This window comes from Lampetra fluviatilis, chromosome 10 (genome assembly GCF_964198595.1).
Source record: "Lampetra fluviatilis chromosome 10, kcLamFluv1.1, whole genome shotgun sequence".
Lineage (NCBI taxonomy): Eukaryota > Metazoa > Chordata > Hyperoartia > Petromyzontiformes > Petromyzontidae > Lampetra > Lampetra fluviatilis.
Window position 1 is genome coordinate 14,160,554 of NC_136284.1, and position 27,695 is coordinate 14,188,248.

At 45.2% G+C, this 27,695-nt stretch overlaps 1 protein-coding gene and 1 long non-coding RNA gene across 11 annotated transcripts in view; one reads left to right on the forward strand and one right to left on the reverse strand.

Annotated features, from left to right (window-relative positions):
• Positions 1-27,695, forward strand: part of LOC144934608 (trafficking kinesin-binding protein 1-like) — a 77,344-nt gene that overhangs the window by 12,816 nt on the left and 36,833 nt on the right. For 3 of the 10 annotated variants that reach the window (XM_078860611.1, XM_078860615.1, XM_078860610.1), the window contains one exon: positions 3,182-3,382. In XM_078860611.1, the coding sequence (XP_078716737.1) occupies positions 3,379-3,382 (4 nt within the window). In that variant the 5' untranslated portion in view covers positions 3,182-3,378. Of the gene's footprint in view, positions 1-3,181; positions 3,383-15,859; positions 16,234-18,098; positions 18,221-18,418; positions 18,508-23,021; positions 23,257-27,695 lie in introns of those variants that run through there. The other 7 variants (XM_078860606.1, XM_078860607.1, XM_078860608.1 and 4 more) reach the window with 6 other exon arrangements.
• LOC144934609 (uncharacterized) lies at positions 43-5,707 on the reverse strand. Its single transcript, XR_013637179.1, has 3 exons — positions 5,675-5,707; positions 3,163-3,255; positions 43-84 (listed from the first exon to the last, which is right to left on the reverse strand). It is a non-coding gene; the product is annotated as an uncharacterized LOC144934609 (long non-coding RNA).

Below are 27,695 nucleotides of genomic sequence, written 5' to 3' on the forward strand. Positions count from 1 at the left end.
TAAAGCCCTCCTCCCACCCCCCCCCCTCTTGTTTTTGGGGTCGTGCGATCGGGCGAGGTCACCCCGCAACGATTGGTCCAGCTTCTGTACGGTTACATTGATGGCGTATGTTTAAATTGGTATCATTATAGGTAATGGCATGATGTTACATTTGTTACACGTGCAATGCCAATTGTCATTATGAACAAAAATATAGGGCAAGCGATGTTCATTTAACAATGTAATGGTTCACCATCACCAATTGTCTTGATTAGAGGTTTTGTTTTAATTCAAGAATGCACTTTTATATGCTGACAATGAATGTAGTGCCTCTTATTGGCTGCTGTGTTTACATGAACCCTTTACAAAGAACATATTTGAATTTTTGAAAAAATCCATTCGCACACTTACAATTCAATACATGTATCGATCTAATGATTTAAATATGCTTAGAAAGCATCTTGGAATTTTGGTTTAGAATGACACGGGAATGCCTCGCAGATGTGATCATATAAAATGAGGTTGTGCAGGGGAGGGAGACACAGGAGGGAAAGTTAGAGAGACAGCCAGTGGATTGGTGCCCAGAGTTCAGAGAGCACGGGAAATAGCTAAAGCCAGATGTTGGGATACCGTGAGGGGGTGCAATGGAGGTTTGGTGTTCACTGTGCGACGGTCGTGGGCTTTGGCAGACAGAAGGCCGTGAGAGCTCGGTGCGATAGGATCGGTTGCGTTGATCTTTACAGCCTTTCTCACCTTTAGCAATTTATATTGTTTCACAATGTTACCGAACAGATCTGACTTTCATATTGACCACTGGCTTCTATGTCGTAATGTTCGAGTGACAAGTACGCAACTCGCATGCGCAACATGCCAAGTGTTGAGGAGTTTCTTTGCTGAGATACAAGTTTTATAACCACTCCCCCCCCCCCATTTGATGTTGTTTACACAGAGCAAAGCTGTGTTGTGTTGTTCTGCACTCTGGCTATATCCTGTAACTGTAGTGGTACACTCGTTTGATGATGTTACAGCAGTGGTTGCATTACCTGGTGTTTGGCAGGCTTGCTGCAGTTCCATTTTAGACTATCATATATTCAACCTCGCATCTATCATCCCTCATACGTCCAAATGAGAATGGGGAATTTCTCATCTACCATTCACAGCTCTGAGCCAGTGGTGGACATTCCTCGTTACTATAGTTGTTGAGAGTTCATCCATACGACCATGGCTATCGACTTCCTACCAAGTACTTATATTGCCGCCGTAATTAGCTTACTTGGCTGAACGTCTTGAGTCAATGTCTGGCCAAATTTTAACTCGCAACCTGATTGCGAGCTGCGTGCTCTAACCCTAGCGCCAACCAGTCACATCTGATCCTTGTATCTGATATGATTAGCCATTATAAGTTTATATCCCTGTGGATCTTTGACAGCAGGATAGCGCAAGGCTGCTCGTAGCGATTAAACTGGTACGCACATACGATGGTGTTCTAGCAGTGAAAAATGTGAACGACTATACTTTCACAATTTACATTGTTGTCTGGCTATCGTGTATATGTGTTTATTTTTGTGAGACTAATTTTCTTTTTCCTGCATGATGCTGTAGAGGTTTAACATATGAAATCTCTGTGTATTGCTCGTGATTGCAGTTAACATTCTCTGCCACTGTGTGGCACCATTGCTACGCGTTTGGAAAGGCATTTGTCAGAAATGGCAGATAGGTGGTGCTAACATGGACCGAATCATTCAACATCTAGAACATTTGCTATTTACAATAAGCACAGTAATAATGGTTATTATTCAGACATGTGACACGTGCAGTTTTCCCTCCCTCTCAAACGGAGAGAACGACTCAGGTGTGAGGAAAAACAGACACATGGAAAGGCTGCCAGGTGGTGAGTGTGTTAAGATGTTGTTTCCATGGAAGTCACCATCATGCTCCATCCAGTTGATCACCATTGATCTCCATCCTGTGCCAGACGCTTCACAATACATTTCCACGTTGATAAGCCACTTCGTTCAGCTATCATATTTGGCCAGGTCGCTTCTGAAAATGAGCTACAGAGCTCAGTGGGCCTTAGCTGGTAATAAAAATGGTTAAAAGTCAATCAAAAGTGTTGACAGATCAGTCCCTTGGGGCCGGGTGGGAGACCCGGCCCCCTCATCCCCCACGGGGAAGTGGTGGTGCCGGGAACCGCCAGACCCACGGAGTCCCTCCGCACCATTTAGTTTGGAGTGTAAAACGTTTATGACTGCTGGGCCAATGGGGTCCAGGATGTCGTGTTTTGTATGCAAAGGGTAAATCGCAATGCGAGGTTGTGGGGATACTGTAACAGTCAGTGGACCATGGTGGCTGGGTCAGCAAGTTTGCAGATCAGGTAGGCACTTGAACAAATGGAAGCACGGATCACATTGCAGACGTCAATTAGAAGTTGTGATAGTGAAGTTACCTATGCAGGATTGAGCATGGCAGGTTACCAACACTGGCACTGGAGTGGCACCTAGAGGACTGCAACCAGGGAGAAGACCAAAAGCCAGATGGTGGGGTGGGACACTGCCAGCTGAATCAGAGCCATTTATGATTTAAACCAGCAGATGGCAGACTCTGAGAGCCAGATTGTTCTGGTGGTGTGCGTGGTATAAGCCAATGATCTCATTCTTGCCTCAAATACAAAGGCGAGCGTCTTCTGACCTTGTACATTTATGTCAATCTGCATGTAAGTGCCCATTTGAAGACTTGTGACCTTGTTCGCGAGCGAGACTTTGGAACCTATTTTTACCCACATTTATATTTATTAATTCGTATAACACCTAAAACCAGGTGGTGGGATCCTGTAAGAGCAGACCTTGGAAACTCGGAGATGAACTGGCACAAGGGAAGGGAATGACGGTGGCGTATGTTGCCATCGGTGGCATTGTCTGATGCTCCCTTGACCTTGACCACGTACAACTGCTCGGTGCCAACACGGTTGACGGTTTGGCCCAGTGTTGTTCACTGATTTTCAGAGGGGGGCCACTTACATTAATAAGACATCGTCAGTGTGAGGGCTGCCACACATTTGAAGCCATTGGGGTTCGACATCACGATGGGGGGTATTTTCACATTTGTCTATTGTCCGGGGCCGCACAAAAGGCCACCAGGGGCCCCGCCAGTGGCCAGCGGGGCCTTGCTGTGAAGAACACTGACCCGGCCGATGCCGTCGCAGACGTGTGCAGCAGCGAGGAGCTGGCCGAGGTGGAGATCGTGAGCCTGATCGAGGAGCAGCTGCCTCTGTACCGGCTGCGGGCGGACACGGCGCTCGGCTACGACCACGACGATTGGCTCCACACACCGCTGCTGCAGGAGCCGGCAGATGCCGACCTCGAGCTGAGCCTGGAGCTCATCGAGGAGACGCTCAAGTACATGCGTGAGTCACGGCCGCCGTGCGCGGGCGCACGGACACGCAGACACGCAGGGCTTGGGCGAATGTTGCCACCGGCTCGCCGCCGCCTGGCTGCCTTTCCGCCGCTTGTCTGTTTGTCCTCGCGCACCTCTGAGTCCTCTTTCATTTTTTTGGTTTCAAGCTTTGTTTTTGAGAATATGGACTTGAATGTGGGAGTGATATCGTGTGACGTCGCTCCCGTCGTTTGTAATGCAACGCCGCTGCAAAAGTGCTATGGCGCTGAGTCTGGAATTACATTTAAAGATACGTTTCTCAAAAACGAAGCTTTACGCCCGTGTTTTACAGCCCCGGTATACACAGCGCGGGTATTTACCGACAAGATGGACACTTTTTTTGCATTTTTTTTTCAAGGTAAAGGCATTGTCCCCTTTAAGAGAGCTATAGCGTGGCATTCATCTCCTTTAGGCCCTCAGCCAAGAGTCACAATTCCACATTCCTATGGTAGGAGTAATTTTTCCCCCCACTCTTAGGAATTTCAATGAGTTGCTTTTATTGGGCTGATTCAGTTCGAATGCACATTGAATCTTGAGATGTCTAACATGATCCTGGTTTGACTTGGAAAACTTGCAGCCATCAGAGTTCAATTTCCGGACGTTGGCCACCTCCCCCCCCTTCACCAACCACCACGGCCTAGTAGGGTGAAGCATGGGAACTAACACACAACTGCCATGCCATTCTAGATTTGAAGTTTTCGTGACTGCAAGGATCCATACTTTTTGGTTCTTTCGGTAAAGTAACGTAGGTGGAAAAATATGATTTAAAAAAATACATTTAATCACGACGTTTCGATTGCAACACAAGCAATCATCATCAGGTGTGACAACCACAGCAAGATTTTTTTTTTTGCCATGTCATGTGTTGGAAGGCTTTTATCATGCGTGGATTGACAGACGGCTGTAAACTATTGATCACAATTTAACTGGGGGTAACACACATACATACGCATGTACAGACAATATAATAAATACGCACGGATACAAAGTACACATACTCCCTCCCCTGGACTTGGCAACAGATGGGCGGTGGTTGCCATGGCTACCGAAAACTGCGTGCTTTTAACTACTCGTGTAGTGTATTCAATTACCCCTACGTCGACTCGGCCTCAAATGAGTAACTGGTGTGGTATGTATGCATTGCCACTCGGGAGACAAAGACGGCCGGGCGTGGTGCTGGCCACCCACCCCCTCGTGTGCCGCACCGACCTTCATAGGTTCCTGCGAATTGCACTTGCCCCAAAAGTATGCTAAGGCTATACGGGGGATCTTTGACTTTGGCCCCAAAATTAGTAGTTCCCCATATTGCTGAGAAAAGTTCAACCTATTCCCGCCCAGTAGATGAATGATATAACCACAAGAAGGAAAGTTATATGTTACGCTTTATTTGCAATGCAATAAACTACGGTGTAATGCACTACAAATGGTGACAGTGTCACTGCTGTGACTCTATACGGGTAGTCCTCTTCTTACAATGGAGATGCATTACGACGACCCCATCGTAAGTCGAAAATATCGTAAGTCGAAGATGGCCTTGCCTACCCAGGAGTCTTAAAGAATGGTGATAATTTAGCAAAACAGAGCAATTTACAGTAGCGTACTGTATAAACTATATACTGTATGTATTTATTAATTACAATACTGTATTGCGCAGTAAAATGTAAAGTAAAAAAACAAGGTCAATTCTTAGCCTACCTATATGAACTGCAATTTAATAGAAAGTTTTTTCAGGAAACAATCCTATCTGCTATAAATAATTTTAACATACATCTTGTCGTATCACTATCGCCATCGTAAGATCGAAATATCGTAAATCGGACCATCGTAACTCGGGGACTATCTGTACCTGATCGCTAGAGTAACATGTAGAATTTCGTTTTGCTTGTGAACAATTTGAAAAATTTGCAACGATACTTAAGAGTGTGATTTAGGGTGTAACATCAGCGGTGAAACCGATGTCTTTCACGTGGGTCATTCTATTCTTGTGTATGGCAATATATTCGCATGAGTCGTCACTTTCCCAATTAAGTGGCAGCCTTCACACGTGTTCAAGTTTCACTCTTCAACGTGCGGTTTTCTCGATTGGCGATGACTATTTCATCCTTGCCTATCACATAACCCAGCCAATATAGCCCCGCACATAGCGACACATAGTGCTGCTACACGGGAGTCACATGTACTAAAGAAGCCCAGTGAACATGCTTTGCTCAGATATATCTGTAGAATACCCGTGTGAGTGTATGCTGACATCTATCCAGCTTACCCAAAGGGTGTATTGTAGATAGGTGAGCCGGAGTGCCCATGCCCATTCAAGGTGTTTGCACTGCAGCATTATACGCAGCGCAATGCTTGAGTATATTTGATCTGTTGGAGTTGTGACCAAAAACAACGTAATCACTCTGATCGTGTAGAGCAGCACATCTGTCGCGTGTCCCAGGCTGACCTGAAGGAGTTTGAAGGTTATTCAATGGGAAACTAAAACAACAGTCTTTAAAGCACACAAACACAGTCCATGATGCAATTTCAGCACTTTTGTGGCATCACTTTGAATCATTGCAATACATTATTAATAAAACATCAGTGCAGTGACAACCCTTGAGTGTTATGACCAAAGCATTTGACCATGATTTTAAAGTGTTTTTTTATTAGTAACTTTGCCTTCATGTCAGACAACCTCAAACATTCAGCATAGGCATACAGCCAATGTGTATTTTTTGGGTTCGATCTGACTTGAAACACCGAGGTTTGTATGGTATGTTGATCTTCTTTCGCATCGTACGTGCTAATCGGAGGTTTGTGTGTGTGTGGAGTTCATGCGGGGGCAGTGGCAGTGTTGCGGTTAGTGCTGCGCTGCCCTACGAACCCGACTACTCGAGTTTGATTCACGCTCATGGAAAACACCAGTATCTGAACCGGCCTTGGGCCCCCCCTATTTCCACTCAGCCTCCAATGAGTACCTTGTGGCTTGCGTAAACATCGCCACTGGGGAGACAATGGCGGCCGGGCGTGGTGCTGGCCACCCACCCCCTCGTGTGCTGTGCCGGTCTTCATAGGTGCTCGCTTAACAGCACTTGCTTCGACAGTCTGTTAAGGCTACACGGGGGATCTTTGTCTTTGGAGTTGATGCCACAGGATCCACCACGTGGCTGCTGGGATGAAAAACCCCCACTCGCCGCGTCTTTATTTAAGGGACAGCCTCGAGACCACAGAGATTACACGCCTGACAGAGTCTCCCAGCTCAGCGATATTCACCTGCACGTTCATCCCGTGCTTCCTGCTCCGCAGTGATACATTCACAATCTGGCACTGATTTTGAAGCTGACAATGTACAATGAAAGCTGCCATCTCAAGCAGCAGCATTGGATACAGTGGTTTGAACTGTGGTCACCCACCAGAGATGAAACAATTGTGAAAAATCATCGAGTCAAAGTGTCTGTCTGCTCAAAGCAATGCGTGGGGTCCTGAGCCAGTGGAAGCAATTTTACATTCTGTTGACAAGAGCCACTTTCTCTTGGCTAACCTTTGATTGTACTGACCTTAGAGCAGTGGTTCTTAACCTTTACTGCAGCCTTGCACCCCTTTGGTTCTCAATCGAGAATTTGTTTTTAATGTTAATAAATACATAGGTTCGATAAAAACAAAGTAGTTGTACTTACGTTTTGTATGTTTTTTATTATTTACCTTCTAAAGAAATGTGGCCATGTCTCGCACCCCCAGAAAGGGCATCTCACACCCCCAGGGGGTGCAGCGTGCACCCCAGGTGAAGAACCAGTGCCTGAGAGGGATGGTGGGCTGAGTCGACTTCCAAGCAAGATCATATATATTCTTGATTCTTTCGGTAAAATCACGTAGAAGGGAAATAATAAAATAATATTTTTAAAAATAAAACAATTCAATTCTCACGACGTTTCGATTGCAACACAAGCAATCATCATCAGGTGTGAAAACCACAGCACGAATTTTTTTTAAAAAGTGACACTTTATATGAATCTCTGCAGTCACGAAAGCTTTAAATCGAAATTCAAGATCATATAACCTACTCTTTGGGTCTTTTGGTATAGTCACGGTAAAGTCACGTGACTTTACCGAAAGACCCAAAGAGTGTGAATTCCTGCAGTCACGAAAGCTTTAAGTCAAGATCATATAACCTTCCTATTGTTTGTTGAGCACTTTCACTTAGCATGATCTTACCATATGGCGGTGAAATTGTGATATTTTTCAAATAAGTAATGCATGTTCAAGGAATGAAAAAACCATCCCAAGCAGGAACCTCCTGAAAAACAGCTTGAGACGTGGGCTGGGGCTTTCCTGCATAACATAAAATATTTGCTGGAGAAAAAAGGAGTAATGGCGTATTGGACTTACCACTATTTACAGGGTGTGCCTTTGCATTGTGCAGGGGGGTAAGCAGTTTTCCAGTTGCTATGTTTGCAGAGTAAATAAGATGCATTTTGAAGGGCTCTATTTTGACAAAAGCAAACGAAGTGCTGTGGAGGCAAAGATCGGTAGATAATGTTGAACTGTAAAGCACGTACACTCGCTGGGCTGTGAGATGTTCAGGATTTGGCAGGTCAGAAGAGGTGTTTCTGGGCCTGTATGTGTGCATCTTTGACTTATTTATTTTCATGTGTGGGTTTTCCCATAGTTCTTTGGTTTTCTCTCAAATTGAATGTTCCCTGAAATGTGAGCGCTACGTTGGAGACATGTTAACTACCTCACTTGGTATACAGGAGGTCGTGGGTTCGATCTCGACCCTGATGCCTGTATATTTGTGGTTTGCACGTTGTCCCCGTGGTCGCATGGATTTTTCTCCAGGTCCTCCAGTTTTTACCTCCATATTTTGAATCAACATGTGTTTTATAATGTTTGGCTGCTCTAATTTCCACGTGATAAGCCACTTCGTTGAGCTATCATTTGTAGCCAGGTCGCTTCTGAAAAAGAGCTATATAGGTCAGTGGGCCTTAGCTGGTAATTGTTTTTTTTCCCAATGCATGACTTTCCTGAAAGAGTATTGTAGATGCATGCAACCCCAGATTGGTAAATGCAATGCATTTTTGACTGGGAAAATCGGACTGCACACTCTTGAAGTCGACATTTAACTCTGCTTACAAAGTGGCAGAATGTGGTGCGGTGTATGCAATAAATGATTTGGTATTCATTATCAGAGCTCTGCTTGGTAAACATTCGTTGGGTGCAAGATCCCTTCGTGAACTTGACTGGGTCATAAAATGAGACCTTACCTGTCTGATAATGCCCAAGAATGCGGTTATTCGTTCAAATGGGAAAATAATTCACAGCACAAATGATACAAGAGTTACGGTTCTATTTTGTAAGGATTCTCTATTCACGAGTCAGATCAATTGTATTTGTCATCTGAGGTACAAGCAAGGATAGTACTTCCGATGACATTTGCATCTGTGTGAATGAACTTAGGTTGGTCGGAATTGCACGAGGTAGTACACTGCTTGCTGTGAGCATATCTGTCAACTGGGTCATAAAATGAGAGATTGAGTAAAACATAATAATTGTGTGTTTCTGCCTTGCGATGGGACTTTGTAGGATGAACGTTGATATTTATAAGGGCACGGGGTGACCACTAAGGTCCGAATTGGTCTGTAATAAGGCAGGGCATTCATCAGGGGTTGACAGGCATGTGTGAGTGTTTGGAAAGATGACAGTGATGGCTAAATCACAGCTCCAAACTAATTAAACAGGTGAAAACGAACACCGACAGTTAAATGTGCATCAAGAACAGTGCACTCGGACTCTTGGCTTACGTACGTGACAATAACTATGGTGAAACGTTTTTGCATTTAGGGTTAAGTGTATCATATTAGTCATGAATGGCATTTGAATAGTCGCTTATTCATAATTATTCATTGACGAGGTGTTGTTGATCGGAGCACTTTATGGATGCTTACAAGATCGACAGTTGAACTCCGATCAAAGGTTGTGAGTTTCAGTGTTTTGTGTTTGCTGGAGTTGATGAGTACTCTGTCATGTGAATTCCATACTTCTTGCGCTATGGAATGACTGCCCTCATCAAACGCAAGTTCGAGTGTTGGCTCTTGTCGAGCAACGCAGTTGAGTGCTCGTTTAGCACGGAGACGGTGACATTAGCTTGATCGACACCACGGGTAAACTGAAGAAGAATTCCAATGTGGGCAGGCAATGTTTGGTTTTGGGTCATTTATTAAAATATGGCTACGTACGGGGGGGGGGGCTACCCCCCCCCCCACCTCGTAGAGTTCTGCTCAAAGTACAGCGGCAGTCCCACAGCTCTAGCGACACCAATGTTGGCCCAGAGTGCCGGCTATTAATAGCCCGTCAACAGGGCGCAGTGTCGATGCCGCGCCTGGCCGTACCTTGCCCTGTGAATGCTGCCGCTCGCCGCCATTGGGGATGCGGCACTCGCCACGTAGTGGCCCCGAGCTGCTGACAGATTGGCAGAGCCGTGACCCGAGCGCGTCGAGGCTGGGGCGTGGAGCGGCGACAGCGGCGCTGGAAAACAAAAACCCCGGGCCGCCCCCTCAAGCCGCCCCGATTTGCCCTTTCCATCGGAGTTATGATCATCGCCTGTTTGTGAAAGTGGCACTGTGGGGGATTTAGACAACTGTCGAGTTTGACGAGAGTATAGAATGTAATTGGGCGGTTACACAGGAATGCAATTATGTGAATAATGAAGGCATGTCCGACCTCAGCGTCAAATGGGCTGTTTTATTTGTTGTAACCACTTGGTGTTTAAGAATAATTCTACTCCAGAAAACACAACGTTATTCGTCTGGTGTGTTTTAGTCCGAGAAATGTATTTGTGATGCTGTCTTTTTGATATCGAGGAGTTGACCCATTTGCACAAAGTAAAAATTCAGATGGGTTAAACGACGAGCGTAGGGCAGTTCCACGCAAGAGTTTCCATCTCAAACCCACGCAGCAAGCAGTGCGCAACCACCTTGTCTCAGATTGGCCATGGAAGAGGACATCGATACTTCTGAAGCCCCTCCACTCGGCAGGCCTCTAGCCATCTAAACCGTTTTACATGCCTTGAAATGAGTGTTCGTCACATTTTACCTGTTGGTTTATTTTGCGCACAGGTAACACTCATTGGGCAATGAATGCCCATTGGGGACCTGCTTATAGACAATACAAATCCTGGTTGCAGTGAAATGTGTAACCGCGTTACACTTGCCAATGTTCAAATATTCATATCTAAGAAATGTTTCAAATATAGTGCACACCCACATTTATTGCGGTGTATTATTGCGTAGTCGTTGGTAACCAGGCTGAGATGATCCGCTATCTCAACTTGAGAACCAGGTTTATCGATGCATGGCTGGAACCTGGATTAGAATTCAGGGTTTAAACGCCGCTGGCTCAGCATGCTGATGCAGCATTATCCCTCTTAGCCAGCCCGTTGTCTCCAAGTGAACCTGTCCTCACGTGTGACAGATGGGAACAAATCTCAGCAGATTTGGCAGACTATAACTAACCATTGGGTTCAAGGTTCAATAGTTTTACATCCACAATAGTTGTTTTAAATACACCAAGCTCGTTGGCCTTTGAAGGAAGAAGCTATGCACCCTGCAAACATAGCTCAAGGCAATACAGATGTCACAATACGTGGCAAGGTGAGACTATTTGCTGTTGTTGTGATGCCAAGTGCAGAACAAGCTCTAAAGCCCAAATTAATGAATAATGAGACCGCGCGTACACACCTGGCCATAAATATGGGCAAGTACACGTAGCAGGTGTCTTTGATTTATGCCAACGTAATAAGAAAAATGACAAGCATTGTTCATTTCACTTTAACACGTTGGCTTTTGCAACCAATATTGTGGGTTTACTCTCAAACACACCGATGTGCTGTACTAGTAACGAATTGGCATGTAGTATCCAGCCCAGCGGCGCTGTGCTTAAAGCACTTGTCTCAAAATCGAGAGATTGAGAGTTCATATCTCAGTTCGCACCTACGTTTTAGCACGGTTGGCCACGCATGATGCGAAATAAGTTCAGCGTACATACAAAGGCTGACTCAGCCCATCGTTATCACTCCTACAGAGCTGATAAAATGACTGGCACTTTCTGGGACGTCAGCACTGGTCATCCCTCGTACAGAGAGACAAGGACCCTGCCCGAAGTCTGTGCTATCTCCAGATTTCCATCACTAGCTTATGGCCACCTGCAATTATGAGCATTTACTTTAAAGTTAATCAACAACCCTCTTGATTTTGACTGTGGGAAACATTTGTGTACTTTGTATTTATTTTGTTTGGATATGCACGTCCAACATGGATAGTGCTCCTTGTTGGAAAACGGGTGTTTGTCTCTAGAGGTGTATTTGCCTGTCCTGTATTACTACCATTGCTGTGTTGGTGTACCATACTCACCGTGTCCTGTTTTCTCATCTGACCTCTGTTGGCCGCGCTAAGCGGGGATTGAGACGGAAGCTTCGCTGTAATCCGCCGCTTGTGAGCAACATGTGGGCTAGACAGCTGGCCGGGGCCGGATACAGACAGCTCAGCAGTGTGCCCTACTCAGAACAGAGCCTTTTGAATGGGAAACAAACACATTGTGCATCGTCGTCTTGTGAGGACATGAGGATTTTTGGTTTTCCATCGATCAAAGCAAAGATCAACATGTTATCACGGCCAGTGCAGCTAATGGCATCACACGTCGCCGCTCTTGCACAGTCAACAGCTGACCTGCAAGGTCTGTAGTTACTGGTGTCTCACCGTCTGATCTTTCTCTTCGTCAAGGACCTCGAGGTGCCACTCCATTGCCTGTCTCAGTCACCTGCTCTCTTTCTTCTTGAACTTGTGTTCTACCTATCACAGCTTTATCATGTTTGCTTTGCCTTTTCTGCCTCATTCTATCCTTAATATTAAGTTTTATAACCTCTATTGCTGAAGAATTCCTAGAATCTGACTACAGCCATACTCTGAGCCCAAACGTTTTATTTTATGTCAAGTCTTGCTTACTGGCCTATAAAGAGACAGTTTATGGATTTCGTGTCACGAGAATGTGTCTTGTCCTGCAGAAAACAAATGAAGCTTTCTGTCTCGTCACATGCGGCCAACGAACCTTCAGTGGTCTTAGTAAAGGTGCAAGGTTATATTCTGGCACATTGTGACCAATCTACAACCGCACACCCTGCTATGCACGTGACATGTCTGTGCCGCTAATCCTGGGTTGACGTGCTGGGTGAGTTGGTAGTAGCCTCATCTTGCAAGTGATGTTACAGTCTCAAATAAAAACAGTGCACTGCCCTTATCAAATGAGCTAAGGGGCAGTGCCCATTTGTCTACGTCATTGCCGCGGTCCACGGGATTTTTTTTTATCCTATGCATTGGTATATTCCCACGAGGCCACGAACGTGTACCTGAGCCGTTAGTGAAAAAACCTCGTTCGCGTTTTGGGGGCCAGTTTAGCCACAAGGTGGCCACTGTTGGCTTTCCACAAAGTGATACCCATTCATTGGCTTTGGAGTAATGATGGCGTGAATTGACCTTTGACAAGGGAGTTGTATCCACAGCCTTCCAAATGTGATTCCTTCACAAAACCACAGCCGCATTGCACTGAATCATCCTCCGCTAAGTTTTAAAGAGCCACACTTTCACAATTTGTAAACTAGTGGGTAGATAGATGAACAGTACACACACATGTACAGTAAATACACAGTGTAAAAAAGTATAAACTAAAACGACTTTTACTATGAATGACGATGATGACGATGGCGTGCGTATTCTTCCGCGGCAGCATCATTGCGAGCAGTTAAGAAGAAAGAGTCCTGAATGATGCGTACTCTACAGGAATCTCTCTTTTGGTATATACCCTATGTACTGTACTGTTGTGTGGTTTGCAAGGTATTGTGGGTGTTATCCCAAATGCCATGCAGCTTATACTCCATTGTGGATGTATATCTTTGCCTCTGCGTCTATATTTTATTATCCGATGGGCAATGTTATCCTCTGAAGGGGCCTTGTCCTGTTGAGTTTGAGCGGTAGTTTTAACACTCCCTGGAGATGCACGAACTGCTGAGTCATGTGCAGCGGTGCACCTCCGTTCACTTCCAAGGTTTACTGTTGTAGCTTGAGGTGTTGTTTATGTCCTCGGTGAAAGAGTATTTTTTTACCGTTCATTTTACAATCGCACACAGCAAGCCTTTGGCACATTTTTAAACGGTGTTTTTGATTTTAGTTTCGCAAAAGAATGTCAGTGATGCTTAACCTTTAGGATGTTTTTTTTATTTTGGAATACATGCAAGTTGACTTCTGAGCTGGTTTACAGTCAAGCAGCCTTTAGTTCATGATCAGAAGTGCATATTTGTGGTTGGGTCAGAGTGCGTGCATGTGTGTACGTACACAACATACGTAATATATTTTTGGGTTGGGCCACCTAAAAGATCTGACCAAATAATTGCCGTGAAACTCTTCACCCACCACGACGACCCAGCCAAACAAGTTAAATTGTCACGTGGTGTACCAGCGCTGTTAATCGGCAATTGTTATCGTTTCAGCTCACCGGCAAGCTGAAAAGCAACATTCTCACCAACAATTTTAGTATTCGAGGTGGCGTTTTGTTTGGAAATATGCCAAAGGGTCATCAGGGATGCAAAATTCCAGGCCTCAAAATGAGAAACCTTGTGACAGATATATGACAGTTGACCTAATGTTTAGGATTTAAAAGTGTCTCTCTACTCAATTGATCAGTGCTGTATTTATGTTGGTGGTCCTGAGCCAGGGCTGGAAATTCGGTCTATATGAAAAGTGTTTCGGGATTCACCAGTGGTGGAATTTCAACATTCCTGCCATGGAGACCAGTTTCTCTCTGGAGGTCAACTACTCTTGGTTTTTCCAAAAAGTTTTGCTGGTGTGCATGGGTGGTTGGAGTTCACCCATAATCTGGATTTAAACTCATGAGACTCCAATTGTGAGTCAACCACTTTGCCACTGTGTCGGCTGGCTTGATGACTCGTGCTGAGTTAATGAGTGCAGATTACTCATTGTTATCAGTGTTGTCACTTTCTCAGTTTTACTGTGTTTTTTCAGTAGTTTGTATAATCATTTCAGCGAACTGAATTTGCCATAGCAGCAGCAAAATGTTTAATAGCATTTTCATCTCGGGTTACATCATTGGCTTTGTCAGATTATATTTTTTTCTCAGCTGATTTTTTATATCAAATTCAACATCCAATTCCTGATTGACTGCAGTCTTTTGTTGGCACATTGCATATTGCAATTTTTAGTTTGCAGCGAATTACATTTAATTGCATACATGCATATTGCAAAGCGCCCAAATGTAGGAATGCGCAATTTATATCGCTCTGCTTTGAACATTTTCATTACTGCAAAAAATGCAAAGCCCCAGTGGCTCTGAAAGGGAAAAAAAACTGTAGCCGCAGTATTTATAATGATGTAGCCGTGCCGTATTGCATGCCGGAATCTCAACGACGCGTACACTTTCACGTACAAAGACGGGTGATTTATTTTGTACTGCTCGTCGTATCGTGGCGTTGATGGCCTCTAAAGGAATGTCCAGGAAAATCCACATCAGCGTAGTAATAATAATGGCCAATAATCTCAAGGCTCTCTCCACCTACGCTGCATGTTCTGCTGCCTTGTTGCTAGGATACCGTTTCCATGGCAATGCACCCGTCCCATCGATTCAGGGCGGGTTTTGTTCTTTCATTCTTTGCATTCACTGGCTGCAGAGAAGGGAAAAAAATTAAACGGTCCCACGCGGGATTTTGACGTCAGCAGGAACGGATGTTGGAGTCTCTGATGCCAGATCAGGGATTTTACCTTTTGGTGTCGAGAGTATATTTTAAAATTGACACAATGAGCTAGTTTAAATGCTCCGAGCATCACACAGCATTAATCACGTACAGATTCACTGATTCCCAAATTCAGCTTAAGAAGGAATTGTTGCGGACATGTTTTTCTGGCCAGAAGAATCAAAACTTACAAACGAGATTTTACCTGTAAAGAAAAATACTTGCTCACGAATTACCTTAATTAAAACGTTTTAATACGTGACAAAACATGCATCTTTGTTTTAATCTTATTAATAATGGAATATGATGAAATAAATAATATGTCTTAACGTAAGTATATTCATAATTTGCAAGCTCGTGTATTATAATGCTGGGTTGGGGTTTGGACAGCTGACCTTGGATTTTTTTTATATACATTGAAAAAAATAGGAATCTTACATTAAAGAAAGCATCAACCTAACAGTCTCTTGGGGTAATTTCTTAATAAAAAAAACCACGAAAGGTTTTCATCCATTGGTTTACACGATTTCCCCCCACCCGTGGGGTCTGGTGGGGCTGCTTTCCTCAGTGGCTGAGACCAGCACAGGCGATGCTCACGTGCCTCGTGCGCCCGCGTGTGCCCACGGCTGCGCCCCCACGTACCAGCGTCCGCCCGCGCTCCCAGCAGCAGCTATGCCCAGCGGCACAGCGGTCCCGGCGTCCCATCCGCCCCTAGGCTAGCGGATCTCGACGGCGCTTTGTGGGAACGGTGCAAAATCGTTGCGGCCGCCAGCCACACCCTCCCGCCTCTACCCCCTCCCTCGAAGCCCGGGCGCGCATCCCACGTCGTCGCATCCCGCATCATCTCGCATCCCTGCCTTGCCTGCCCTCGCCGCGGCTCTTGTGTTTCGTGCAATTGCCGTGCCGTGCGTGGCGAGGTGCCCCCCGCTCCCCCCCCGCGCTGGCAGCGCCACGGTACCGGGTGGCGTGCGGGAAGATGACCATGCAGGATGGAGAGGACGATGAGCCGTGGGAGGTGGAGGACCTTGACTACTACTACGAATATTTGGAGGGTAAATGCAGCGCGCGATCGCGTGTGCCGCATCGTGGCGGCGCTCGTTATTATTTTAACGATAATTAAAATTGCTAGTCGTGGAAAATGTCAACAGTTCGTGCGTGGAGTGAAATGAAGCATGTCATAGGAATGTGGAATTTCCACCATTAGCTCGGTTATGAGCACTGTACCACGCTCAAGATAGGGACAACATGTGACTTAAAGAAATCGTATTATTGGTTTTTGACTGGGTGGTGCTCGGCTCAATCTGAAGGGAATGAGTTCAAATCCTTAGTTGGTTGGCATTTCAGCCCTGTCATCCCTGCATTGTGAATACAATCAGTACCACTAGGAATTCAACAGTCGCCGATCTATGTGGAGATTTGCCCATACCACAGTAATGTGGAATTTCCACCATGTGCCGAGGGCCATCATCAGGTTTATTTCACCATGGGGGCACACCTCGTCACGTTTGAATATTGCTACATTTTGGCGTTTCGAGTTATATTGTTATTTGCCGCGGTAATTTGATCTTGGATTTTGTTAGATTAAGCTCGTACGTGCACGCACGGACATCCGATTGGGATGTGAAGTGGAGGAGGCAGTGAATAATCACGTGGCTGTGTTGGAATGTGGCGATCAGTGTCCTGCAGTGAAAGGGTTGTGGATGACGCAATCCTTAAGACACAGTCTGTTCGGTGGTTATGTATGATATAAGTAATACTTGCAATGAGTCATAGGTTTAAATAACCTTTCACTTTATGCAGATGCTCATTTTAAAATGTACAAAATATAGCGCTAAGAACAATGAGCCTTCATGAACTGAACCTGCCAAACGTTGCAACAGCTGTTGTCATGCCCGTGGTTGTTGTATTTATTATTAAATGTTAATGTAAAAATGTAAAAATTAAGTGCATGTCATTTTACATCAACTTTCACAGTAAAAAAATACCTCATTAAGTTTGTCCTAAAAATAAAAATTGCGTCAGTAAAGCCTTCGTGATTGTCAATATCCAAAATTCTCTGACACCTCAAATTCTGAGATTCAGAACACCAGACTTCAGTTATTTTATGATTCTTGGGGTTTGGTGATAATGCCCGAGGCTCAAAGCACCAGACTGACTAATACTGCCGTCGGAATCTGTCCTGCAGAGTCATTTCTAAGACTGACCTTGCCAGAAGAAACACAATTTACGACATTCATAATGTTACTTTTAATAACCGAGCTTTGGATATCCAGTCCTGGGCTTCTTTTGAATTTGTAGAGTCCAAGGTCACATCTGGACTAAAGTACCAATGCATGACTATATTTCTGTGTTAATTTCCGAAGCTTATTGAGGTCGCGTGAATTTGTTTGGCTCACTGTTCATGTGCTTATTGAGAAATCCACTTGCAATGTTGATGGAATAGATTGAACCTGCATCCATAGTCTCAGACGCGTCTAACTTTAACTGTAGTGTTATCAATAGGCTGCCTGTAATTTAATCTGAACCAAATCGGTCATGCTGCTCGGCATATTATTGATGTTTGCCGCTTTTTCACGAGTAGACGTGGCATTGTTCTGCCATTGATGTAGCTACGTGACGGTGCTCTTTAATCGCAGACCTACTTTAAACAGCGAAAGGAAGCCTGGATTATACCCATGAAATATTGCATTTATTAATGATTTTTACCCCATGTATGTTTAATGAGTTCATTATTATCGTATCTACATGCATGCATGTGTTTCTATCATTTATAATACAGCATTGGGTTTTATAGCGTAGTGTGGAAAATGTTGAAATTGATCATGTATAATTTAAGCGGATTGGTGCACTGTACTGTGATGACGGTCACCCAGGGTTCTGTAAATTGGTGCCTGAGCTGATCGTGGGGTATATCTAGGTCATCTCAGCTGTAAATTAGGACATGGTGCAGTGCGTGAGCGTCTCAGCAGTGGGCAGACTGGGTGTGGCGCGAGGCGTGGTCCTGGCCACAGTCGCCTTCCTCACCTCTGCGAGCTCGAGGTGATTCTCACAAACAGAACTTGCGCTGACATTTCATGAGCCCATGTGGGGGGAGAATCTTTGTACGTTTGCTGATTATAATTGATCTGCTATCCTCAATAACTCGCTAGGTGCCACTCGGCTCATAACGATTCAGTTTTGGAAAGTCACGGGGTTCAAATCGTGGTCGTGAGTCACAGCTCGGCTTATCTTCAACAGGGTTGCGTCTGGCCTTCTCTGTAGGAATGTGGATTTCCACTTCTTGCTCAGGGCTGCCTATGAGACAAAGCCTGCACATTTGAGCCAAGGTGACATTGAAATTTGACATTTCAGATTTGATTCATGTTTAATATCCATCTCCTTTTTTAAACAATGGTTGTTTACACGGTTAATTGTCTCGTGCTTTAAATTTGTATCGGTGATAGTTAATGCATTTAATCTATTTCATCATCAGCCATGGTCAACCCACTGCTGGATAAAGACCTCCCGAAGCCACCACCGACTCTTACTTTCCTACGCTGGAATAATCCACCTGGCACCTACACACGGAATTATTCAAATAGATTTAGAACACTCTATTTTTACAGCATTTTCTCTGTGGACCACAACTTGATTTAAAGTAATCCCTCCGAGAATGCATTGTTTCAGCCATTGGATGGCCATTAGTGCAGCGACATGCACAGGGGCTTGCGCAAGGCACGTGACCATGACACGTGGGTTTTAGCTGCATTGTCACGCGCTGGGAGCAGGCAGGACGGGCCTTATCCTTTTAGAGATTGTCAGCCGGCACAGGTTTATAATGGTGTGCGAGAATAGACTTGAGTTGGGGCTTTCAGCGCAGTGATTTCTTGGATAGGTTTGAATTTGGCTTTTTCTGGTTCTTTTTAGACGAGGCAATTTCAAGAATTGTCTTGTATTGTCGACTTTGCCGAGTCAGCGAATGAATCCTTGCGATGGAAGGCACAAAAGCGGAGATTTGTCCAAATGTATTATAAAGTATGATTCTCTGCCTCATGTGACACACCATTTCACCTTTTGTCTTCCTTTATTCTCCAGCATTGGAGACCAATATTGCTTCTCGCGTTGGGGTTACAGTATTGCCACACATTAGTGAAATTATATTACGAAATCACATATTATTCCTCCTCTTTTTTTAATATACAAGATTACTGGTACCGACCTAACAGCTTGTCACTGCTTTTTTCATTATGTATTCAAATTATGTTTTACAAAAACACTGAGATGGCCAAGGGAGGGCAGTACAGCAAGTCGATTGTCACCCATATATACAGACCAATTCGCGGTTTCCCCTCCAGTGAGGGAAAAAAGTATTTGATCCCCTACTGATTTTGTACGTTTGCCCATTGACAAAGAAATGATCAGTCTATAATTTTAATGGTAGGTTTATTTGAACAGTGAGAGACAGAATAACAACTAAAACATCCAGAAAAACGCATGTCAAAAATGTTATAAATTGATTTGCATTTTAATGAGGGAAATAAGTATTTGACCCCTCTGCAAAACATGACTTAGTACTTGGTGGCAAAACCCTTTTTGGCAATCACAGAGGTCAGGTACGTAGATGTTTATGGGTACGCTGCTTTCCCCCCACAAATTAAATTCTCCCTTCACATGGAATTGCCGGACCCTCCTGAAAAAGATTGCAGAGACTCAGTGACGTGTTCTTGACGTCATAAATATAATTATTATTCACAAGGACTCTCGATTTAGAGCTGTGATTAGGGGATAGCACCTCAAGCCGACCTTGACCGCAGTGCAGGTGAAGGGGGTTTATTTTGTGCATTCCCTTGGACCAGGCAGGGTGGCGCGACCACTACGAGCAGTGAGAGCTGGAATTCTCTGGTCTATCTGGCCTCTAAGAAGCCATGGTGGCTTATCATAAGTAACCCCCCCCACCCCACCTCCTACCTTACTACAGCAGTCACATGTGCCCAAACAGCTGTGCATGTGGGCCACTGACCACAGCTGACCCCAAGCCGCTAGTTCTAGACCAGACAGGAGGTTATCCGGATCCACGTTGCTCACTCGCCGGTCCTACGGGTTCGCTCGACTCCGATTTAGGGCATTTTGCAAGGAAGCATCTTGCTTGCGTGCTCTGCATGGCGGCGTTGGAGCAGGGCTGCCAAGGTGAACATAGGCGACAAGTGCGAAGCGAAAGTGGTCGACGCGCCCGTCACTCGTTCTGGTGTTTATCGTGGCTGTCAGTAACACACTGATAGGATGATTATATCGCACGCCATGGATTAATTAAAGGGGGTCTACGTTTGAAAGTACAGTAAAATAATTGACGCAACCATTTTGGCGTAACCTATCACGAGTCAAAGTGGTCCGACTGCTCAAGCAGCTGTGTGGGATTGTGCTCATTTCCACTGGGGTTCACCATATAGCCCTGTCTGACTACCAACGAGAATTTTAACTGCATTGTATTTTGAATACGAGTCAAGGCGTCTGCTGCAGTAGTGCCCTGCCTAGCGTTCGGGTTACGTTTTGGGCATTGAAGGTTGGTGTTCACCCTTGGACCTTGACGAGCATCAGGCCGAGAACACGCAGTTAGGGTTACGGATAGTGGTAAGGTTACCATTGGTTTAGGGTTAGTGCTAAGGTTACCATTGATTTAGTGTTTTATTGCACGATATAAGGTCCCCAGCAATCGTACCGTCCGGTCTCTGCCATGGCAACGTGGAGTTGCTGCTGCTGGCTCAGGTGCTGTGACCTCTTGCTGGTTTTGAGCAGAGAGACACTCGGACGTTTTTGGCTCTCTGTGGTGCCGTAGCTGCCGTACAACCGACGGAGGAACGCGTTTCATTTCGGAATGCGACACCGTGTTCTCGCAGCCGATGGTGCCACCTCTCCTGGTGTCACATGACTTTCAGATGTGTCGAGCACGGTTGTTATTCTTGTACCGCCAGGCCTGCACTTCTTGGTAGGGTTGCTTCTCGCGCTATATACCCTTAATGGGGGTTGTAAGTTAACCACTTTGCTAAAATATGGTGTAGTTAAAGATAGCCTTCAAGTTGTAAGCTTGGACGTGGCTAATCTACTTTCTGCAGAGTAGATCAGTTCAAGGCCGTGGCCATGGAGTCAACATTGGGGGGGGGGGGCAAATGCTCCAGGGGTCTAGGGGTCCCCCCCCAGAAAAAATATCTAAATTTGAAAACTAATTTCCTACCTAAAATATTTAAAAATTCACTAACACAAAAGATGGACTTTTTATTTATTTTTTACAATAATGTCTAATGGTGTATTGTATTACATTGCTCAGTTTTTTTTTTACCTTTTCTTGTTTAATTGTATGTAATGGCAGAGATTAGGGATTAATAAAGTACAACCATAACCACAATCGTATCAACAGAAATCTATTTTATAGCAATATATTCGGGGGGATATTTTGAGCATATTTGAATATTGGGGGGGGGGTGGAATGTGTCCCCCCCAATATATATTATAATTACAGCCTTGGATCAGTTTCACATTTTTGGCATTTTGCGGTGGTTGTGTTTTTTTTGAGAGGCTGCACCCACCAATGAAGATCAGCGCCAACCTGGGTTTGTACAGGTGGACATTTGTCTGTAAATGAATGTAAACCATTCCATTTAAAAAGTGTATACTTTCACAATAATTTCTCGACAGTGCACCACGATTGTGTTCATCTATTGCATGTTAACATTAGAAAAGAAGGGAAGTGAGTGCTAAACCATTTATATAAAAAATATTTTTATGACAGCAGCATTCGTTAGACATTAACACCACAACACGTTGCATTCCTTAATGTGCACCTAATTTGTAAATATCTATACATGCAACACTCAAATAGCACTCTCATATCGGAAACCCTTCCTAAAGCGGATGCTTGATAAACATTCATCAATTTAAAGCTTTCGTGACTGCAGGGATTCATCTTCTTGGTTCTTTCGGTAAAGTCACGTAGAAGGGAAATAATAAAGTAATACAATTTAAACATAATAAAATAAAATAAAAATAAAAAAATCTAATGTATTTTATTATGTTTTATTTTTATTATTTTATTATTTCCCTTCTACGTGACTTTACCGAAAGAACCAAGAAGATGAAACAATCATCATTCCATAATCTTTCATTCTTTCATAATACCACCAAATAGTCTCGCTCGTACCAAGTGGTACGACCCATTCAGTGTCAGAGCAAGTCTACCCGCTCCCCACCCACGCCCTAACCAGCGAGATGGATTCTTCCAGGTGTAACCTCAGCAGCCGGCAGTTCCACTGACGCTCATTAGAAGTGCACGGTCGGTTTGCATCGCCGCGACGAAGGGTTACCGCCGATCGGGGTTAGGCTGTAATCCGCACCTTCTTCGTTGCTGCGTGTGTAGGGTTAAAAGCCCAGGCTCGGCCGGGTGTCGTGCTCCCAATGTGGCCAGCAGTTCGTCAGCCTCCACAACGCACGCACGCTGCTCAGTACGTGCGTGTGGCCGGGAATGCAGCGCTCGCTTGCTCTTACCGAGCAAGCGGACGCCTTCCTCGCGCGCTGCTTTCTTTTAGCAGAGCGAGCTGGCGCGGCGTGGGTGGCACAGGCTAAGAGCACGCGGGCGGTGTTTTCTCAAGGCATACAAACTTGGCCGCACGCGGACATACACGCTGGACCTGTGTATTTCGCATGATACGGAGCACCGTTCTTCTTGCCATTGAGCGACATCGCCCGGGCACCTGGACAGCTCGCGGCTAAATCGGCGATAACGCGCGCGCCCGGCACGAGCAGCGTCGTGAGACTCAGCGCGTGCGCCGGGCTGGCTAGGGGCTGGCATGAGCCTCTCTGCGGAGTCGCCATGCAGCACGTCTCCTCGGCCGAGTGGTCCGACACAGCGTCGTACGAGAGCGAAGGAGAGGGGGCGGCTGATGGCGGTGGCGGTGGCGGCAAGCGTTGGGGTCACGTGTTTGACCCGAGTGACAGCGGAGACGAGGGCACCCTAACTGAGGTGCGCAGCTCCCCGTGCCCAGCCGACGAAGGGTGCCGCGAAGCCGCTGAAAATGACGAAATTCCATTGCATCTGCTAAACGAAGGTGAGGGCCTCTCTCCCATTTCAACCGTTGGGGATGTCGTCGTCGTCGTCGTCATCGTCTTCGGCAACAGCGTTAAGCATCTGACGATGATGCTTAACGATGTTTCTTTTGGCTGGCCGTCGAACAAAGGCAGTCACCGCATCGTGCGCCTTCAGATGCACTTCTGCGCCGTCTGGAATGCTGTTCTGATTTTAGGAAGTCACTGGAGGTCTGCACTTGTAATTGTAGATTGAAAAGTTATTTATTTGGGACTGCTTTTTGTGTTTAGTTTATTGTCCTTCCCCGCACCACCGATTAGCATGTTTGGCTACGTACGGTGCGAAAGAATACTCTTTGGTTTTTTCGGTAAAGTCACGTAGGTAAAAAATCTAATGAAATAAATAAAAACAACTAAATTAAATCACGACGTTTCGGGCGCAACACAAGCGTCCTTCTTCAGGTGGGGACAATGTAGCGAAAGCACAACCGCTTAAGTGTGTCTAAGAGATGGCTTCTGTTAGACACACTGTGTGTGTATGAATCCTTGCAGTCACGAAAGCTTAAAATTTAGGTGCGAAAGAAGTTCAACATGCGTATCGGATTTCAGATTTCAGATTTTAGATTTTTTGAACATCTTAGCAAGAAGGGCCCAGTGTCATGTAAGGCTCTTTTTCATGGGTGTCCTGCGATGGTACAGATGTTATACAGTCCAGATCTTAGTTAAAGCCACATTATCATAGGTCACGATACAAATTGTAAGTATCGGTATGTGCTTTGCATGTTATGTAAATGGTAAACAGGTCTTAAAAAACATGAAAACATTCTTTCATGAAAAATAAAAGTCACGTAACAAAGCAAAGGCAACAACCGAAAACTTAAAGTATGATCCACGTAGACTTGAGCTTACACTTCTTTGCCAATGTATTTACTACCACTACATCTACGAAGGAACTGGAGCTCCAGGAGTCAACAGAGGTATCTCCTGGTTGGCAACGATTCAGGTCCCAAGTGTAATCCAGCAGCATTCCAAAATGAGGGAGCAGTCACCAAGAAGACCGTTTTTCAGCAGACTGCATCAGACCGAGTGATTATTGAAATGTCGTTGGAGGAGCTTTGAAGGCTTTGTGTATTTTCTTTTGGGGTCAGCATCAGTGTTAACTGTAGCTTCGGTGGCAGATGTCGCAGATGAATCGTAAGCTGCAGCAGTAATCTTGTTCACGCCATCAGCGGCTTCGTGAGCATCATCGTTGTCAGAATCAGAATCATCACCTTCGTCATCAATCGAAGTGGTATCATTAGCAGCAGCAGTACCATCAATGTCATCGTCAATGCGGAAAGCAGCATCAGGATTGTTTTAAACTTTTTCACACGGCGTAATTCCTGTATGAATGTTAAAGTGTTCCACTCAACCTAGGGGAGATATGTACAAAGCCAAGCTAGAACATCTAGGCAGCAACAGGTCATCATGGACATTCTCATATAAACCACCAGAACTTGCCACCCCTCCTTCTGCTCATGCTGCAACTGTTGAACAGTCGATACTCGGACCTCCAAGATCTACTCTTACAAGATCGACCATCTGGCTTCGTCTTCCTCTTTATCACCGACTTCTGCCTGCCAGTCCAATGCCTGTCTCCAATTACTTTCTTCCCTCAATTCGGAACCAGTGTCTCACCCATGACAATCTCATTTTCCTGATTACCATTTCGACGACATTCTATTTCTATGACTTTCTGTTTTCATGGCATTCTATTCCCAACTTCCTAGTTGTTTATTCATCCGGTAATTATCGATGAAAACACAAATTAACGCTCACGATTCATGCAACAAATTATTTGTGTGTGAGAATCCATTATGGCGAATGGTTCCTGTAAATCCTGGTAGCATGCAGAATTATTAACCAAAATAATATTCTTTAGATATAACCGTACTTATATATTGACCAAAATATAATGTTAAATCAGATTTAATATATTGGATACTACTAGCCCCGTTAATTGTTGTTTGGTATTCTGTAATTCTCACATTATCTGGCAGGGGTGACGCTGTGCTTAGGGTGCTCAACTTTTGATCCTGATGCTGGCTTCTTAACTCGGCCCCACCGTTCCCCTGCGAGTGATGACACGAGGGTCGCACCTTGTGAGAGGTGAACACTTGGGGGTGTCCCTTCGGAGTGACCGCCGGCGACCGCAACCAGCGGCGTGGAATTTCCTCCGCCGGCTGGCGATTAGCGCTGGCCACGGTTGCTGAGCACGCAGACGCTTCTGCGATGCGAATATGACGTGAAGCTGGTGCCATCGGCCTGACCTGAGTAAAATCGACGTGAGCTTCAGCGCGCATAAAACGCGCAAGGCTCACCGGCTCCAAACTATGAACTAAACATTTTTTTTATTTCACCAGGGAAGGCCCACTGAGCTAGACAGCTCTTTTTCAGAAGCGACCTGGCCACAAATTATAGCTCAACGAAGTGGCTTATGTGGAAATGTATAGCAGCCAAATACTCTAAACACATGATGCTAAATGTGGAGGGAAAAACTGGAGGACCCGGAGAAAACATTCACGCGACCACGGGGAGAGAAAGAGAGAGAGACACGCAAACTCCAAATATATAGCAGGTGTCAGGGTTGGAATCGAACTCACGATCTCCTGCATACGAGGAGAGGTAGTTAACATCTTGCCACCGTGACTCAGTCCGACAGCGAGCAGCCCCTTGGTGAACACGAGGAAGTGGACAGCTTGTGAATGGTCGTGGATCTATTGTGTGGCATTGCAACGTGCTGTTGCACACGTGTACAACTATGCAATACAGCACGAACAATGTGAACAGAGTTATTCAATTTGTTTGTAATTTCCAGAAAGAGGGACACAGCGTTCCCTGATTATCCTTTTCTACTTAACATTTTTACTTTGTATACACACGGGTAACATACACTACAGTACATTGTGAAAACACGACAATACCTTGCTTGGTTGTGTGTGTGAACACAATAGTTGACGTGTAAATAGTTGTTAGATAACGGGGGGGGGGGGGGGTCTGCCTGTAGTCGTAATTGGTTGTGACAGCCTGCAGCACATTGTGTCATCTCCGAGCAAAGCCCCCCCAGTGTCTACCGGACACCATAGCCACCACCGTGATTTGTAAACACACCCCCCCCCCCCCCTGTGAGTCCACACGGCACCAGTTTGTATCAATGTGCCAGGATTAACCCCGGCTTCCGTGACTGCGGAGAGGATGGGGTGATGTGGGTCTAACGATGCAGGGTTCGCCGGTCCAAGGTTCATAGCAGCCGTGAGTGTCGCCCCGTCTCCACCCTCCATCGTGACGCCGTTGTTTGCGTCGTCGGCGTCACGAAGGGGCGCTGCTGGACACAGCCCGTTACTCTTGAGTTGTTCGTGTGAGGTGGGGCGAGACGATTTCGGGGTGTGTCTGTGTCGGTGAATTGGCAAGACGGTAACTGTTTAATCGGTAAAGTCACGTAGGTAAAAATGTTTAAATAAATTAAATCACGACGTTTCGGGCACAACACAAGCGTCCTTCTTCAGGTGGGGACAACGTAGCGAAAGCACAACCGCTTAAGTGTGTGCTTGTGTTGCGCCCGAAACGTCGTGATTTAATTTATTTGAATTTTTTACCTACGTGACTTTACCGAACAAAAACCAAAGAGTATGAATCCTTGCAGTCACGAAAACTTCAAATTTAGAAATGTTTAATCGTGGTGGAAATGTTAACGTGCGGCATGCGAAGCCATCACAGATGTTGGTAACCACCAGGGTAATATGGCAATCTCAGACTTTAGTCACATTTGTCAATGCGGGCAAGTTCAGTTGCTTCACACGGTCATCCTTACCACATTGTCTTGTGGTTCGTTTGGTACATTTTATTACCAGTTGGGAAAACCGGAAATCTTACCATTTAGTGCACTGCAGGCCGTTTGTTAACATCTCATAGGCTGCATATCTCACACAGCATTGCTTTAGTCTGTGGTTTCTCAATGAGCTGCCCTCCTTTTCGAAGTGTGAACAGTTTTTTTTTTCATTCAGGAAACTGAAGCAGGCTGTTTGTTGAACTCGTGTTAATGTTTGTCTAGTTTAACTGTACATGTTGTTTTCTTGCTGCGTAAGAATTGTCAACACAACTTTCGCAAATGTCGTGCGTTCTATTCAATGCCACTGTGAGACTGTGCAAGAACGCATGATACCGCTGCGACTTGCCGATCGATTAACTGGCGTCCTCGGTTATACCGCCACTGAAATGGTAACATGTTTAAATACTCATGGAGCACATTCACAAATATTTCCTCGAAAAATTGTGTTTGGTTTTCCAAAGGATTCCTGAGACTCTTGAGTGTGTGTCGACCTATAACAATGGGAACGGAATTTCTCTCTTCATTTTCGTCCCCAATTATTTTGATATTCCTTGCTTCATTGCACAGTGGTAGCAGTTGATTGTGCCACAGCAT